The 15,339-nt window shown below is 66.9% G+C and overlaps 2 protein-coding genes across 7 annotated transcripts in view; both read right to left on the bottom strand.

The window, feature by feature from the left end:
• Positions 1-11,603, bottom strand: part of LOC112547246 (uncharacterized) — a 41,764-nt gene extending 30,161 nt beyond the window's left edge. The window contains exons 1-10 of one of the 6 annotated variants that reach the window (XM_075905645.1): positions 11,521-11,603; positions 9,525-9,611; positions 8,899-9,053; positions 8,336-8,466; positions 6,696-6,820; positions 6,080-6,250; positions 5,336-5,440; positions 4,769-4,908; positions 3,144-3,551; positions 582-819 (exon numbers count right to left, since the gene is read on the bottom strand). In XM_075905645.1, coding sequence (XP_075761760.1) covers positions 582-819; positions 3,144-3,551; positions 4,769-4,877 — 755 coding nt within the window. In that variant the 5' untranslated portion in view covers positions 4,878-4,908; positions 5,336-5,440; positions 6,080-6,250; ... (3 more) ...; positions 9,525-9,611; positions 11,521-11,603. Of the gene's footprint in view, positions 1-581; positions 820-3,143; positions 3,552-4,768; positions 4,912-5,335; positions 5,441-6,079; positions 6,251-6,695; positions 6,821-8,335; positions 8,467-8,898; positions 9,054-9,524; positions 9,666-11,289; positions 11,470-11,520 lie in introns of those variants that run through there. The other 5 variants (XM_075905644.1, XM_075905648.1, XM_075905646.1 and 2 more) reach the window with 5 other exon arrangements.
• A 2,597-nt stretch (positions 11,604-14,200) lies between these two features.
• On the bottom strand, positions 14,201-14,707 carry RNF224 (ring finger protein 224). The gene has a single exon (XM_075906028.1). It carries the CDS (start codon positions 14,705-14,707, stop codon positions 14,201-14,203), a length of 507 nt encoding a protein of 168 aa, XP_075762143.1.
• Between the last annotated feature and the right edge of the window lie 632 nt (positions 14,708-15,339).

Here is a 15,339-nt window from a genome sequence, read left to right as displayed (position 1 = left end):
CGAGTCTATGGCCACCCAAGTTAAGGACAAGCAGATTTTTTGAATCTGTCTGGAGCAGTAGGGAGTCTACAAGCAGTGCAGGGCCGTTCTGAGACGGACTCAGCAATCTTGTCTGCCATGACGCGGCAAGGCGCAAGTCTCCAACCGTGCGTCTCTGGAGGGTGAAATAGTTTCATTCCCAAAGGCAGCGCGCGCGGCTTTAAACAGCATCAGTTCAAACATGCTACGCTCAGCAGTCAGGAAACTCAAGAGTTTTAAAAGAGCTGGCTTAGGCGCATTGATGTTCCTGTTCAAACAGCCTTGGACAAATGTGGAATTTCCAGAAGGGGAAGAGACGGACGGCTGTGCCTGTATTTTACCAGGGAAAATAGCTTGAGCGGAGTAGTTAGAGGCCAGTCTACCTGGCACTGATCCCACACAAGGGCATGGAATGGCTGCGAGAGGGGAAAGGCCGGCCCCCTGGCTAACTCTGAGAAGCCCCCCACGTCCCATCCCGCAGAGGGAAGCAGACACCCCCCCACACCTTGCCTAGCCCCGGCCCCGCACAAAGCCACCCCGTGGTGCCGAGGGACTGCACTCACCCTTTGAGCCAAACCTCCAGGCCCGCGGGAGCCAAGAGGGAGAGCGCGAGCTCGGCTGGCCTGGCTCTCAGCACGTAGCTGAGGAGGCACATCCTGCCGGCAGAGGCAAAGGGGCTTTGGAGCCACAGGCCCAGGGTGAAGCTGCGCAGGTAGCGGGTGACGGCGTTCTCCAGCCGCACGCTGCTGCCCAGGGCGGGGTCGCCGCCGGGGAGACGCAGGGTCGACGACGCCCCGTACTCTAGTGAGGATGCAAAGGGCAGCCATGAAACCGAGGCTGGGAAGGGGGACGGCCCAGGCTTCCCTTGTGTATCGCCGCTGGCTCCAGATCCCACAGGCTCGGCCGGCCCCCAACCGGAGTGACACGCGCAGAGGCAGTCACCGCGTCTGGGCTCCTGCGCACGGCAGGCACCGACCCCCAGCCCCGCACGCTGCGCCCCACAGCCGAGCAGAGCCGAAGGGCAGTGCCCCAGGAATGCCCTGGCAGAGAACAGGAGGGGGGGGCCCCACAGTGCCAGGGAATTAGCCCACCTGTCACCAGCAGTACGGGACCAGCAGGCGCGAGCCCACACAGGCTGCCTCGCGGGCAGGACTCAGCTCCTCAGCCGGGACTCGGGTTTGGGTCACCAATCTGCATGTGCAGGAGCCAGGACAAAACCCAGCCCCCCGTCCCCCCAGCCAGGACAAAACCCAGCCCCCCCGTCCCCCCAGCCAGGACAAAACCCAGCCCCCGTCCCCGCAGCCAGGACAAAACCCAGCCCTCGTCCCCCAGCCAGGACAAAACCCAGCCCCGTCCCCCCAGCCAGGACAAAACCCAGCCCTCGTCCCCCCAGCCAGGACAAAACCCAGCCCCCGTCCCCCCAGCCAGGACAAAACCCAGCCCCGTCCCCCCAGCCAGGACAAAACCCAGCCCCCCGTCCCCCCAGCCAGGACAAAACCCAGCCCCGTCCCCCCAGCCAGGACAAAACCCAGCCCCCCGTCCCCCCAGCCAGGACAAAACCCAGCCCCCGTCCCCGCAGCCAGGACAAAACCCAGCCCTCGTCCCCCCAGCCAGGACAAAACCCAGCCCCCGTCCCCCCAGCCAGGACAAAACCCAGCCCCCCCGTCCCCCCAGCCAGGACAAAACCCAGCCCCCGTCCCCGCAGCCAGGACAAAACCCAGCCCTCATCCCCCCAGCCAGGACAAAACCCAGCCCTCGTCCCCCCAGCCAGGACAAAACCCAGCCCCCGTCCCCCCAGCCAGGACAAAACCCAGCCCCCCAGCCAGGACAAAACCCAGCCCCCCGTCCCCTCAGCCAGGACAAAACCCAGCCCCCCGTTCCCCCAGCCAGGACAAAACCCAGCCCCCCGTCCCCTCAGCCAGGACAAAACCCAGCCCCCCAGCCAGGACAAAACCCAGCCCCCCGTCCCCTCAGCCAGGACAAAACCCAGCCCCCCAGCCAGGACAAAACCCAGCCCCCGTCCCCCCAGCCAGGACAAAACCCAGCCCTCGTCCCCCCAGCCAGGACAAAACCCAGCCCCCGTCCCCCCAGCCAGGACAAAACCCAGCCCCCCAGCCAGGACAAAACCCAGCCCCCCGTCCCCTCAGCCAGGACAAAACCCAGCCCCCCGTTCCCCCAGCCAGGACAAAACCCAGCCCCCCGTCCCCTCAGCCAGGACAAAACCCAGCCCCCCAGCCAGGACAAAACCCAGCCCCGTCCCCTCAGCCAGGACAAAACCAAGCCCCCCGTTCCCCCAGCCAGGACAAAACCCAGCCTCCTGTTCTCTGCCAGGGCACTTCCTGGAGCACTGTCCTTCGGCACCTAGTGCAGGATGGGCAGCATCCTGGGATCTGCATGCGCCAGCCCCGCTCCCCACCAGCTGGTTCCCCCCCCCGCCTGCTCCCCCTGACCTCCTCCCAGCCAGTCCTGCTCCCCACCAGCCAGTGCCGCCCCCCCATCTTCCCCGGCCAGCCCCGCGCTCCCTGCCAGCTGGTTCCCCCCCAGCCAGCCCCGCTCCTCCCGACCCCCTCCCAGCCAGCCCTGCTCCCCCCAACCCCTTCCCGGACAGCTCCACTCCTTGCCAGCCAGTTCCCCCCGGCCAGCTCTGCTCCCCCCAGCCATTCCTCCCCACCCCCACCCCCCGACATCCCCCAGCCAGCCCAGCTCCTCCCAACACCCTCCTGGCCAGCCCTGCTCCTCCCAACCCCCTCCTGGCCAGCCCCCCGCTGCCCCCGCCCCCAGTCTGAGATCATGTGTGTCTGGTATTTTTTTGAAACCCATCTGGTAACCCTACCTCCAACCTGCCCTGGAGCAGCGAGAGGGGCAGTTTGCCTCTGGCACTCTGCTCCCTGCCCTGCGTCCGGCCAGGCTGGGAGGTGAAAGTCTCCGTATCCCTCGGCGCCAGGGGCCGGACAGTCCCCACCCAGCCGACCCGGGCTCGCGGCAGTGGTGCATCTGCGCTGCTACACCTGGTCCCTAGGAAGTGAGCAGAGCCCAGCAATTCCCTGGGCACAGCCCGCAGGTCTGCCTGGGGCCAAGGAGCCCGGGTTTCCCTGCCTCCCCCGGCCCCCAGCACAGGCGCTCACCCAGAGACGCGTTAACCACGGCCACCCCGGAGACCAGCAAGGCGCCCAGGCTGGCGAAGGAGACGGGCCGCTCGCTGGCCACGCGGAAATGCTCCTGGTGGTTGAAGAAGCCGATCACACCAGCCGGGAGGGTGATGAAGCCCCATGTGCTCTGCCCAGCGGAAAAGGGCACCGGAGCCAGCTCCTGCTGCAGGGACGCCCCGGGGAATTCAGCAGCCAGGCTGCCGTACACATGGGTGGCGTTGGACTCCAGGCGCAGCTGGAGGAGCACCGCCCGGCTGGAGGCCTTTGTCAGCACCACGGTGCCCACGGCATGGCAGGGCATGGAGAAAACGACATCGGCTGTGGCATACGGGCCCATCCCGCCGGGGAGGGGGAACTCCACGGGAGCGGGGGGCCCGCAGGAACCTGGCAAGAAAGCACACGCTGGGCTGGGCTGCATTGGGAGGCTCTCCCCTGGCCTCAGCCTCTCCAGCTCTCCCTCTCTGGCCGAGTTTAGAAGAGACAAACGTTAGACCCGCTGGGCTCTAGCAACACCGCAGCTGAAATCGTCTGGCCGGTCACTCACAGGACACGCTCAGCCTTAAACAGGGGAGCTGGGCGAGGTGTGGGGAGCGGCTCTGCGCCCCTGAAAGAGGCGGGGCCTCAGGCAAAAGGGGCGGGGCATCGCCCGGACATGCCATGCCACCCCTCCCCTCCCCCCGGCTCTCAGAGCCACCGTGCCTGCACCGTGCCACGCAGTGCTCCGGCAACCATTGAAAGCCTCATCTCGGCCTCCCTTAGCAGCTCCAGTTCAGCCACCCTGGTCTCCCAAGCCCGGACACGGCCCCTGAGGGCCAGGGCCTCCTTGCACTGAGGACACACCCTCCACCACCCGTCCAGAGGGCAGGTCTCCAGACACGCTACACTGGGTGCCATGAACTGGGGAGCCCCTCTCTGCTTTGCCGGGCTCCAGCCTGCAACCTCTGCGCTCCCAGAGCTCGTCCTGCCTGGCCGTTTGTTGGAGTGAAATCGGGCGGTTTGGGTTTTAGCTTAAAGAAAGGTAAAGACTGAAGTGCAGCTCGCCCCCTCGACCTCCGCTCTAAACCACGTGCGCCCGCCCTCGGCTGCACTCCTGGGCCTGCAGAACCCGGCAGCGCTCACAAGCCTTCGGTATCTTAATCCCCCCGCCTCTGCGTCGAAACAAACTCCCTACCGCAAAGCTCGTGCTGCTCCCAGCTGCCAGATTCGGCCCATGTCACACTCCGGCTGGGCTGCATGAAGAGCTGTATCTGGGGCTAGGGTGGGTAGGGGTGGGGGCTACAGCCCCTCTAGCCCCCTGCCCCATGGCACCCCGGCCCTCTGGTCCTATGTTCCCCTGAATTGCCCTGTACAGATCCCGTGATTGCTGGCCAACAGCCGTGCCCTGAACTCGTGGCCCAGTGCTCAGCAGCAGAGTTCTGGCATCCTCAGCTTTCCCTGCTATGAGAAACCCCCCGTCCGGATTGCCTGTTTTCTCTGCACACCCCGGACACGTCACCCCACGCGGCTGGCACCCAGTGGACACCTGACCCCAGGCCCAAATGTGCCGGGGAGGTAAAATGGGGCCCACAAGTCAGCCCCTTTGTGCACTCCGGTCACCTCACCATGGCTGGATTTGCAGAAGAAGCCGGTGGCTTCGGCATGGGGCCGTGTGTCGCAGCCTCGGGGCTCCCATGTCCCGTGTCGAGAAAGGTCGGACGGGTGGAGAGACATCACTGCACACCGGCCGGCAAATTAGCCACGGCTGCTTGGAGAGAAGAGAGAAACTCCATTTGCTGGGGACTGCGGACTCCTCTGCCCAGCGGCCTCGGTCCAGACTCCAGAGAACCTGAGCAGTAGCAGGAGCTGGGGGGGGGGGGGAGCGTGGGATGAGCCTTGCTCTGGGCCCTGGCAAAGGTGGGTTGGGTGAGCCTGTCGTAGCCCTTCCTGGAGGGGTGCTCTTATCCCAAAACTGTCATGGGGCAAGGGGCATGTCCTGGCTTAAAGCAGCCAGGGGCTGCGGGTTCTGGCTGAGGGGTCTCTCTGGAGCTTTGGGGGCAGGGCAGGAGTGGAAGAGCCAGGCGTGGGGCATCTCTTCCTCGGCAGAGGAGGAGGGCCGGCCCGGCCCGGCTGACAGACGTTTTCCGGTTTGCTCGGGAGAGCCCCGGGAGAGCCCGTGGCGGAACACGTACGGCGATGCCACTTGAAGAAGACAGGCTCCGAGGAGTCGCTCCATCGCCACGCCCTGCTGAACTGCAGCCCAATCCACATGTGCCAGCCGTCTGCAGGGGCGGCATCTAGGGGACACGCAATGCCCACAGCCGCCACTGAATGCCACGCGTGCTGGGTACCCCAGGACAGAGCCTCTCCCAACCCCAACCTGTCTGAGCGGAGCAGGGCTGGAATCGCCGGGACAGGCCCAGGCCCAGGTTTCCCCTGGTATTTAGGCACCGAAAGGTGCAGCTCGGATGGCAACCGGGCTCAGCTCTGCACCGGTAGGTGCCCGAATACCTTTGCCAATCTGGCTCTAAGCAACTTGCCCGGACATGGGGAATGAAGCTGGGGCACGTGAGGGCCAGCCCAGCACCCATCAGCGCCACAGCCTCCCCGTGGGGCCGAGCCGTACCCCACCCTGCTGCCAGCTGCACAGAGCTCTCAGCCACTGGCGATGCCAGAGACCGGCGCAGCGGGAATACTGACTGCCGTGTAGACGCACCCAAGGGGGCAGGCCAGCCTAAGCCACTTTGGCGGCAGACGAAGCCAACGCGCACACAGGACTCCCGGTGCAAAATGGGGTGTCCATGGGGAGCTTGTGTGGAACGGCTGCTGGGCCCCCCATTCAGACAAACCCGGAGACTTCCAGAGTCCAGCTCCCTCTGCTGCTGGCCCACGGAGACCTTCCTTCACCGGGCTCTCGCGGCACTGGGGCCCCTTACCAGCCAGAAAGGCATTCTCCTCCTCATCTCCGACACTTGCCAAGCTCCCCCCCCACTGCTGGCAAAAGGCCAGCGCTTGGGGCCAGGTCCGCATTCCCCACGGGGCCGGGAAGTGGAAGGCATAGCAGTGGGAGCGGAAACGCGCCAGCCTCACGGAGCCAGGGAAGGCGTCTAGGAGAGAAGGATCAGACACTAACCAAGGCCTGCAGGAGCACCTGTCCCCATGGGCCTTCCCCAGCCCATCCCGGCCCTGCTCTCCCCACAGCCCCAGGCCAGGCCCCCGAAGCGCTGGCCCTCTGGCTGCATCTGTGGCTCCCGACAGGGTTCCACAAAGCGCTGTCTGTCCGTCCGTGTGGGCCCTTTGGGGGTCCGAAAGGCTCCCTGAAGCTGTCCGCACACACGCGGCATGACAGAAGCGGGGCTTCCCCAGTTTTGTCCATCTGTCTGTCCCGCTACAGCCGTGGCTCTGGAGAGAAAGCCTCTTGTCCCCCAAAGTCATGCGTCAGCTCTTCCGAGTAGGCACATGGCTCCAGGGCTGCAGGGACCCCAGAGCCCTCCACCTGTCCGCTGGGAATATTCCCCGGAGGGTGCCTCTGACCAGCCGGGCGCCCCCCACCTGCAGCGGGCATCTCGCAGATGAAGGAGCAGCTGTGGTCGCAGTCCCAGTCTCTCCACTGGCTGAGGTAGAAGCCCACCAGCTGCACACAGTGCTTGTCCTTGGGGTGGCTCCACAGCCAGTTCCTGGAGACAAAAGGCACCGAAATCCCAGAGGGGGGTTAGGCCGAACTAGAGGCAGTGGAGGAACAAGAGGACACGGCTCAGATGGCTGAGAACTCCCGACCAAGCAGGGAACGTGCACAAACCAGAAGAGAAAAGGCTTCTCCCCGCCCCCCCATTTTGTTATCAGTGGGAAAGGCAGGTGCCCCCGGAGCTGCTCACAGAAAGCAGAGCGGAGCGACGGCCCGTGACAGCGCGTCGGGGAGCCCCGACCCTGCACCCCCGTCTGCGGCCAGCTGTGACTCGCCAGTAGAATAGAGAGGGTATATTGCTGCTCCGAGGCTCAGCCCAGCATAGGACCGATGCAGGCGGAAGAGGATGGGCCGACAGCCCTAGTTCCCTTGGGAGAAGGGGGTTATAGGCCCCTGAGCCCCCTACACTGGTTAGTCTGCTTCCTCCACGCTTCCCCACGCTCTCCCTGCCCCCTCCCCACGCCACACCCGTCCTTTGTCCAAAGCCCTTCCCTGGTCATGTCTAGGAGACATGAGGGCCCTCAGGGGCGCCCCCCCGCTGGGCCGTGCTTACAGACAGAGGCCAGTAGGGGTCAGCCACCGCCCAAGCCTAGCGACCAGCGAACGCCCCACCAGAGTGGGCCTAAGGCCACTAGAGTAGACAGCCCCCCACTACGTCACATGGCCCCAAACAGAGCTCCAGGGCCAATAGCACACCTGGGCCACCCCCTCCGCCTCCGCTGCCCGTGTGCGTCACGTGCCACCAGCCGACACGCAGGGCTCCGGTACTGGGCAGCACGTTGCCCTGGAGGGGGCAGAGAGCGAGGGTTCGGAGGGCGCTCCCCGCGGGTGAATTAAAACCCAGGGGTTTGGAAAGGAAAAGTGGGAAGAACAATTCCCTCCCTTGCAGCCAAAGGCTCCAAGCACAGGGACCATCCGCAAGGTTTGGACTGCACAGCCACGAGGAGGGGGCCTCCTGTCTTCTAGACCAGCCACGTCACGGGGAGGACACGCCCTGGGAGACACCAGCCAGGTGCTCCTGGGTTCTCGGCCTGGCTCGGGGAGGACAGTGAGCTTAGGCACTGCAGTACAGCCCTGTGGCCCGAAGGCCCGTTTGGACGAGCTGGGAGCCCAGCTGCCCCAGTGGCTCTGCCCCAGCACAGAGGCCGCACTGCAGCCGCGCCAGTTCCGCCAACCCTCCTGCTCCAGCCCTGCCCTGCAGTCCTTGGCCCGTCCCCCTGGAGATCCCCAAAGGCCCCTGCTCCGGGCCAGGCTGCTGCTAGGAGCTATGGGCCCGGAGCGTCGGGACTCTCCCCATGCCCGGGCCCCGCAGGGGCTGTCTGAGCTACTGGGGAGGTGGCAAACAAGCCAGCCCGCCCCTTCCTTCCCAACACGCCTTTCCCAGGGACACAGCCATTTGCTCCATCTGCTGCACCCGGGGGAGCAGCGGCTCTGCAGTGCCCCGACCCCCGGCTGAGCAGTGGCCTAAGGCTGCTCGAGGACCCAGCAGGGAGACGCCGTCGCCTACCTGTACCAGCTCTTTGAAATTGGCACGCCATCCACCCAGGTGAGCTCCGCCTCTCCCGCCAGCCGGGCCAGCCCCATCCAGTACTGAGAGCCAGGCCCCCCTCCGCCGTCCGTGAGCTCCGCCAGGAACATCTGCCCAGCAGAGACCAAGGGGAAGGAAGCTAGAAAGGCCAGCGAGTCGGGCAGGTGCTGGGAACGTGCCCCATGCCCTGGCCTGCTGCGGGGGGAGGGGAAGAGACAGGGTGGGGCAGCCCAGCAATGCAGCAGGCCCCCGTATTCGGGTTGGGCCGGGTGAGTCACTGGGCACCTGTGATATAAGCCCTGTCCCCCACTCGTCCGAGCCCTGAGTCTAACCCTGCCGGGGGGCTCGGACGCCAGCCGACTTAGCAGCTGGGCCTTAGGAACCGAGCCTGCAGCCCCTCCCCAACGCGGACTAACCCCAGATTAACCCTGTGGAGCGGGTCCCCTCTCTGATCCCGATCTCTGCCTGTCCTCCCTCCCTCGGTGCCGGGGGCACCTGCCCACGCCTGCCTCCTGGCACGTGCCCCGGGGCTCAGCCCGTACCTGCTTCTTGTGATCCCTGATGACAATTAACTCTGCCCGTCGCGCCTGGCAGAAGGCCCTGGCCTGGCTCCAGGAACGGCCAGGCCCCCGGGCGGGGACGAAGAGGCAAAGCGAGGCCCCGTATGGCACCCAGCCGGAGGGGCACAGCCCCCACCCTGCAGGACAGCAAGAGAAAGGGGAGGGCTTGCGACCCAACACGGAGCCTCCGCCTCACGGGCCCCGGCCCCCTCGCTCCCCCAGGGGCCCAGACGCTGCAGGCAGGGGCTGGCAGCGGAGACCAGGCCAGGGCAGGGGCTCGGGGCTGCCACGAGGGGGGCAGAGAAACTCCCGTCCGAGCCGGAGCAGAGGCTGCTGGTTCGATCCGGAGGCTCCCCGGGCGGCTCCGCTGATGCCGTGCGCAGGGCGCGCGGGGGCCTCTGCCAGGCAGATACCCGGGCAGGGGGCTCCCGGGGTGAGGCCCGAGGGGGGCTGAACGAAACGGGCTGGGGCAGGACCAGGAGCCCTCCCCCCGGGCTGGCTCCTCGGAGAGCAGGGAGGGGCACAGGCCGCCACGCGGGACCCGCAGCCATCGGCAGGGCAGACTCAGTCCCCAGCCCCACCCCTCCTACGGCCCCCCAGTTCCTCACCCCAGCTGGCCAGGGACAGCGCCAGGGCAGGCAGACAGCCGGGCGCCAACACCAGCCAGGCCTCCCCATGGCAACGCCTGCGTCCGGCTGGAATCAAAGCACAGTCACCTGCCCAGGGCCCCCTGCCACCAGGGTGCACCCCTCACCCGCCCAGACCCCCCCCGGGACGCCCCTCACCCGCCCAGACCCCCCCCCCGGGACACCCCTCACCCGCCCAGACCCTCCCCAATGCCTGGGACACCCCCGGAACCCCCTTCACCCGCCTAGACCCCCCCGGGACGCCCCTCACCCGCCCAGACCCCCCCCCGGGACACCCCTCACCCGCCCAGACCCTCCCCCATGCCTGGGACACCCCTCACCCGCCCAGACCCCCCCGGGACGCCCCTCACCCGCCCAGACCCCCCCCCGGGACGCCCCTCACCCGCCCAGACCCTCCCCCATGCCTGGGACACCCTCACCCGCCCAGACCCCCCCAGGACGCCCCTCACCCGCCCAGACCTCCCCATGCCTGGGACACCCCTCACCCACCCAGAACCCCCCGGACGCCCCTCACCCGCCCAGACCCTCCCCCATGCCTGGGACACCCCTCACCCGCCCAGACCCCCCCCGGGACACCCCTCACCCACCCAGACCCCCCCCGGAACCGCCTTCACCTGCCCAGACCCCCCCCCGGAACCCCCTTCACCCGCCCAGACCCCCCCCCGGGACGCCCCCTCACCCGCCCAGACCCCCCCCCGGGACGCCCCCTCACCCGCCCAGACCCTCCCCTATGCCTGGGACATCCCCTCACCCGCCCAGACCCTCCCCCACGCCTGGGACGCCCCCTCACCCGCCCAGACCCCCCCCCGGGATGCCCCCTCACCCGCCCAGACCCTCCCTCCCGGGACGCCCCCTCACCCGCCCAGACCCTCTCCCACGCCTGGGACGCCCCCTCACCCACCCAGACCCTCCCCTATGCCTGGACGCCCCCTCACCCACCCAGACTCTCCCCCATGCCTGGGACGCCCCCTCACCCGCCCAGACCCCCCCCCCCCGGGACACCCCTCACCCGCCCAGACCCCCCCCCGGGACGCCCCTCACCCGCCCAGACCCTCCCCCATGCCTGGGACACCCCTCACCTGCCCAGAACCCCCCCGGGACACCCCTCACCCGCCCAGACCCTCCCCATGCCTGGGACACCCCTCACCCGCCCAGACCCTCCCCCACGTCTGGGACACGCCCCTCACCTGCCCAGACCTTCCCCCCCCGAGACGCCCCCTCACCCACCCAGACCCTCCCCCACACCTGGGATGCCCCCTCACCCGCCCAGACCCCCCTGGGACGCCCCCTCACCCGCCCAAACCCTCTCCCCCCCCCACACACACCCACGTACCTGCGCCCTCACCCGCCCACGGCGCTCGCCTGCTTCCCACTCCTCCCCCCGAGCATTGTGGGGCCTCTGCAGGCCACCCCCAGCGCTGCCCCCCAGCCGCCAGAGCAGCCCCGGGCCCTGGCCGTGACGAGCCGCGAGGGGCCGACGTTACCTCATGAGCCCAGCCTGGCCAGGCTCACGGTGCAAGCCGTGCGCTAGCCCCCCCCCCGCCCGCCAGCCCCCCCCCGCCCCCCCTCCGTGCTGCTAACTGGGCCCCCAACGCGCCTGCCTGGGGGCCGAGGGGCCTTTCCCACCGAACCGACCCAGGAATGAAATGTGCCACCGAGGGCGGGGGCTGGGTCCCACCCCTCCGCCCCCAGCTCGCCCCGCTGGTCACAGGCACGCGGCTCGTACCGGCACGACGCCCTTCTGCTGGGGCAGCTGGTTCCCCGCTTCCCCCCGGGGCGCTAGGACCCACGCGGGTTCCTCCGCCCTTCAGCGCTGCGAGGGGAGGCCAGGCCCACGCCCTGCGCCGGGCCAGCTAAGGACCCTTGAAGCAGGCGGGAGACTCCTCCGCTGCCCTGGGCCCCTGCCTCCCGGCTCTGTCGGCCCGTCTCTGGGCGCTGTCCCCAGGCAGCATCTCACCAGCGTGTGGGCAGGACGTCCTGTCCCCAGCCTGCTTGCTCCTCCAGCGGCGCCCTCCTCCTCTGGTCTTCTACCGGCAGCTGTGCCAGGCCAGCACTATACGCCCCAGGACTGTCACCTCGGGCAGCGGCGCTAGCGTGCGTGTAGACGCTTCGAGCGTTTGCTCGGTCATGCTCCGCCTGCAGGAATATCTGGGCCTGTTTCAAAGGGGCTGGGGGGGCTCCTCTTTGTATTGCCAAACCGCTGGGCGCAGCCGTCCAAGAGAAAGGGGAGTTGTCCTGGCGCACGCACCCCCCAGCCCGCGAGGCGGAGGTCCCAGGGGTGCGTGGACACCACGTGCACTGTGTGCAGAACACACGAGTGTGTACGAGCGCTGGATACCCGAGGGTGCTGCCAGTGAGGGGCAGAACCGCTCCGGCAGGCCCCAGTGTGAGTCCTGCTCAGCAGAGACCGAACATTGTTGCCATGTCGTGGGGGCGTCGGCGTCCGCCTGAGCTAGGCCGGTTGTTAGGTGTAGGAGGCTGCAGGGCCCTTGCTGTGCTATTACAGGTTAGGCTGCTCCGGGCTCTGGCCTTGCAGCTCCGCTGTTATTGGCGCGAGCAGCCAGTGCGGCCGGCTGCGTCAGCAGACCCCAATGCTACTCATAGAGAAGGCGCACAAGCCCTGTTCGGCGACAGAGGGACCCGGACAATGGGCGGGTTTCTTGCCATCAAGACACAGAACCAGCGTCCCGTCCCAGTCTGCTGCCCCCATGGCCCCACCAAGGGTTACGGCTAGTACGCTGCCCCCCATTTCCAGACAGCCAAACAGCGCCCCAGCACCCTGGGCATTTCTCAACCAGTGGGACGAGTTCCCTGAGGGGCACTCGAGAGAAGTCTGGGGGTGCGTCAACACAACTGAACACTGGAGAAAACAGAATGTTTGTGTTACGTTTTCCAGCGCTTTATTATTTTTGTACTTTTTATCCCCAAAAATTTCATCACCCGCCCGGCTACAATTAAGTTGTTTAAACAAATGTGTTGCGATGGTAGAAAAAAATTGTGTGTGTCTGAAAACTGTAGGTACCGGGGGTACTTCTAATTTTTTTTTAAAGGGGTACTTTATAAAAAAAGGTTGAGAAACAATGTTTTACGACATCTGCTTGTTACCTCGCCTGCAGCCTGAGATCGTGGATAAAACCCCCCTGTTCATTATGTGATCAACCCGTCCTGGACTAGGGGTGACTGCTGGGGAGCGACACAAGGGGTGCATCCGCCACGTGACTGCCCCCCCACGTGACTCCTCTCTGTGCCACCCTTAGCCCCCTCTTCCTGCCCCCACTGCACCCCAACTCTATCCCCCACTCCTCCTCTGTCCCTCCATCTCTTCCCCAAGCAACATGGCCCGGGGACTAGCAGTGCACACGATGCTGGTTGCAGAGGTCAGGGCCTGCCCACACTCACCAGTGATGGCGGCAGGAAACGGAGCTGCCCAGCCCCAAACTGCTCCACTCCAAGGACCCAAGCCGTGTCGCTCCACTTCCGGCCGCCGGTGAGTGCAGGGGGGTTCCCCCCCCTTCTCCCAAGTCCCCTCCCCAAAGCAGTGTGGCTGGAGCCGGGTCACTGTGCATCCTGCCGCTGCTGCCGATGAGTGAGGGTGGGGGGCTTGTTCTTTGCTAGTGAGGGGCCAGGCCCCTCACTAGACCCCCCCCCCAGTCCGTCTAGTGCCCCAGGAGTCCCTCAAAGCGCCGGGCCTGGGGCGGTTGGATGAAACATCCTATGGATGGGACAGTGCCCGCCTGCTGGCCCCCACTGGCCCCAAGGCATTTGGGGCACATAACACTTCACGCACGCCCAGCATCGCCCCCTCTCAGATGTAGCCGCACTTGCCGCAATATATTTACATCCAGATGTCGGGCCTGGTGCTTTCACCAGAACCGTGCCGGGCTCAGGCACCGAGCTGCCGTGGGTTCCTGGCCCTTGGTTCAGGCTTAGGCCGTGCACCCGGCCCGTGGCCCAGGCTCCTCTGCTCTGCATTCCCCTTTTTGGCTTCTGTGGGGAGGATGTTCCCCCCAAGCCACAGACAAGGCGTCGCCTCCTGTTTGAAGGGGTGCACCCCTCTGCCTGCGCCCGCTCCGCCTCGCCCTGCCACCCACGAAGGAAACTGCCTGGCCCAGCCACCTGCGTCCCAGCCGTGCGCCTGGGCACCCCATCCCGCACTCCCCCCACAGGGCAGCTGTGGGGCTGGGCCCACCTTCCTGCTCCAGGCATCGCAAGGGTCTCAGGTTTGGCCAGGCCACGTTTCAGTGGCTCTGACCCCGAGGGCCGGGTTCCCTGCGTGGCAGGCTGGGCCCAGCTGCTGTGGGTGTTTCTGTGGGTTCAGTCGCACCCCTGGGCCACCCACAGCCCGGGCAGGCTAACCGGCAGGGAGACGGGCCAGGGTCCATCTCTCTCAGGAGAGCAGAGGCAGGCTGGAACGAGGAGGGCCCACCAGGGAGCCACGGCCCCGTGGGATGAGCCAGGTGGCTGAGAAGTCTGCAGGCTCCAGGCCCAGGGAGTCGACAGGGCTCGATGACTCCCCCTCCCCAGGGGCGACAGAGCCAGGGGCTGCAGCGGGGCAGCCTGCCCTCAGAGACCCGGCCTGCTCCCTGCCCAGCCACGATGGAGTCTCTCTTCACCCCTGCGAGCCGGGCGCGGCCTGGCTAGCCCTCAAAGGCTGCCACGGCCCCGCAGCACACACACTGGCCGCAGCAGCGGCTTCGGGGGAACTGCGGCTGGGGCACCGTGTCCTGACAGAGCCCCACGGGCTGCTGGGTGACCGGCGTCTCTTTGGAGGGCGCTTTGAAGGAGGAGTCGGACTCCGGCCGGCCGGCCGCCCGGGGCTGATCCTTCTCGGCCTTCACCGCCAGGAAGGTGGCCAGGTCCAGGTCGAGCATGGCGATGCCGCCGCGGGGCGTGGGCGTGCTCTGGCGGCACTGCGGGCAGGGGATCCACCGCTGCTCGTTGGCTACGGTGTCCAGGCGCTTGAGGCAGGCCTGGCAGAAGGTGTGGCCACAATAGAGCCGGCGCGGGAGCCTGCTGGACAGGTTGTAGGAGGAATAGCAGATGACGCAGTCGATCTTAGGGCCGCCTTGGCTGGGAGGGGCGGGGTCAGCCTCAGCTCCAGGCTCCGTGTCCTCCGCGCTGTCCCTGCCGAGGGACTCAGACATGCTGGGGAGGGGCAGGAGAGAGGGTCAGAGACTTGGAGAAGAGCTGCAGAGAGCAGCCTGGGCATGGATGAAAGGCCAGGCCAGCAATGGCACGGGGGAGAAAAGAGCTGCTTTGGGTCAGGAGCCGCCAGCCAGGCAGGATCCAAGCTGTGCTGGGGTGACCTGGCAGCCAGGGGTGACCCCAGCTCTGCTGAAGCGGGGCAGGTGAGACTCAGATGGTCGAGCTAGTAGGGCCCCAGCTGCTCTGGACCGTGAGGCAAGACCCCAGCTGCTCCAACTCAGCCCGAAGCAGAGCGGGCAAAGAACACAGGCTTTCTGGCCAGAGCGTGGGGCGGAGAAGTGGGGCGCCCCAGGGCAGAGCAGCCGGGGGGGGAGTAGCCCCTGCCGAAGGGCTGGCGCTGAGAAGGCTTGTGCACCCCACACTGGTCAGGGGAGGGTTAATCCCACAGGCCGGGCTGGGGAAGGCAGGCTCCTGCATTCCCGTGGGGCTGGCCGCTCCTCCCTGCCCGGGCTTTGGGGCGCAGATAGTGCCGGGCATGGAGGACAGGAAGGGTCTTGCTTCTGTGACATCCGGCATGAGAGCTGCACCCTCCGGAGTCTCCCCTTTGCAGGATAATTTGGGGGGTCAAGAC

The sequence above is a fragment of the Pelodiscus sinensis genome, chromosome 22 (assembly GCF_049634645.1).
Source record: "Pelodiscus sinensis isolate JC-2024 chromosome 22, ASM4963464v1, whole genome shotgun sequence".
NCBI lineage: Eukaryota > Metazoa > Chordata > Testudines > Trionychidae > Pelodiscus > Pelodiscus sinensis.
The sequence above is the reverse complement of the archived record's forward strand: the minus strand, read 5'-3'. Positions and strand labels throughout refer to the sequence as shown.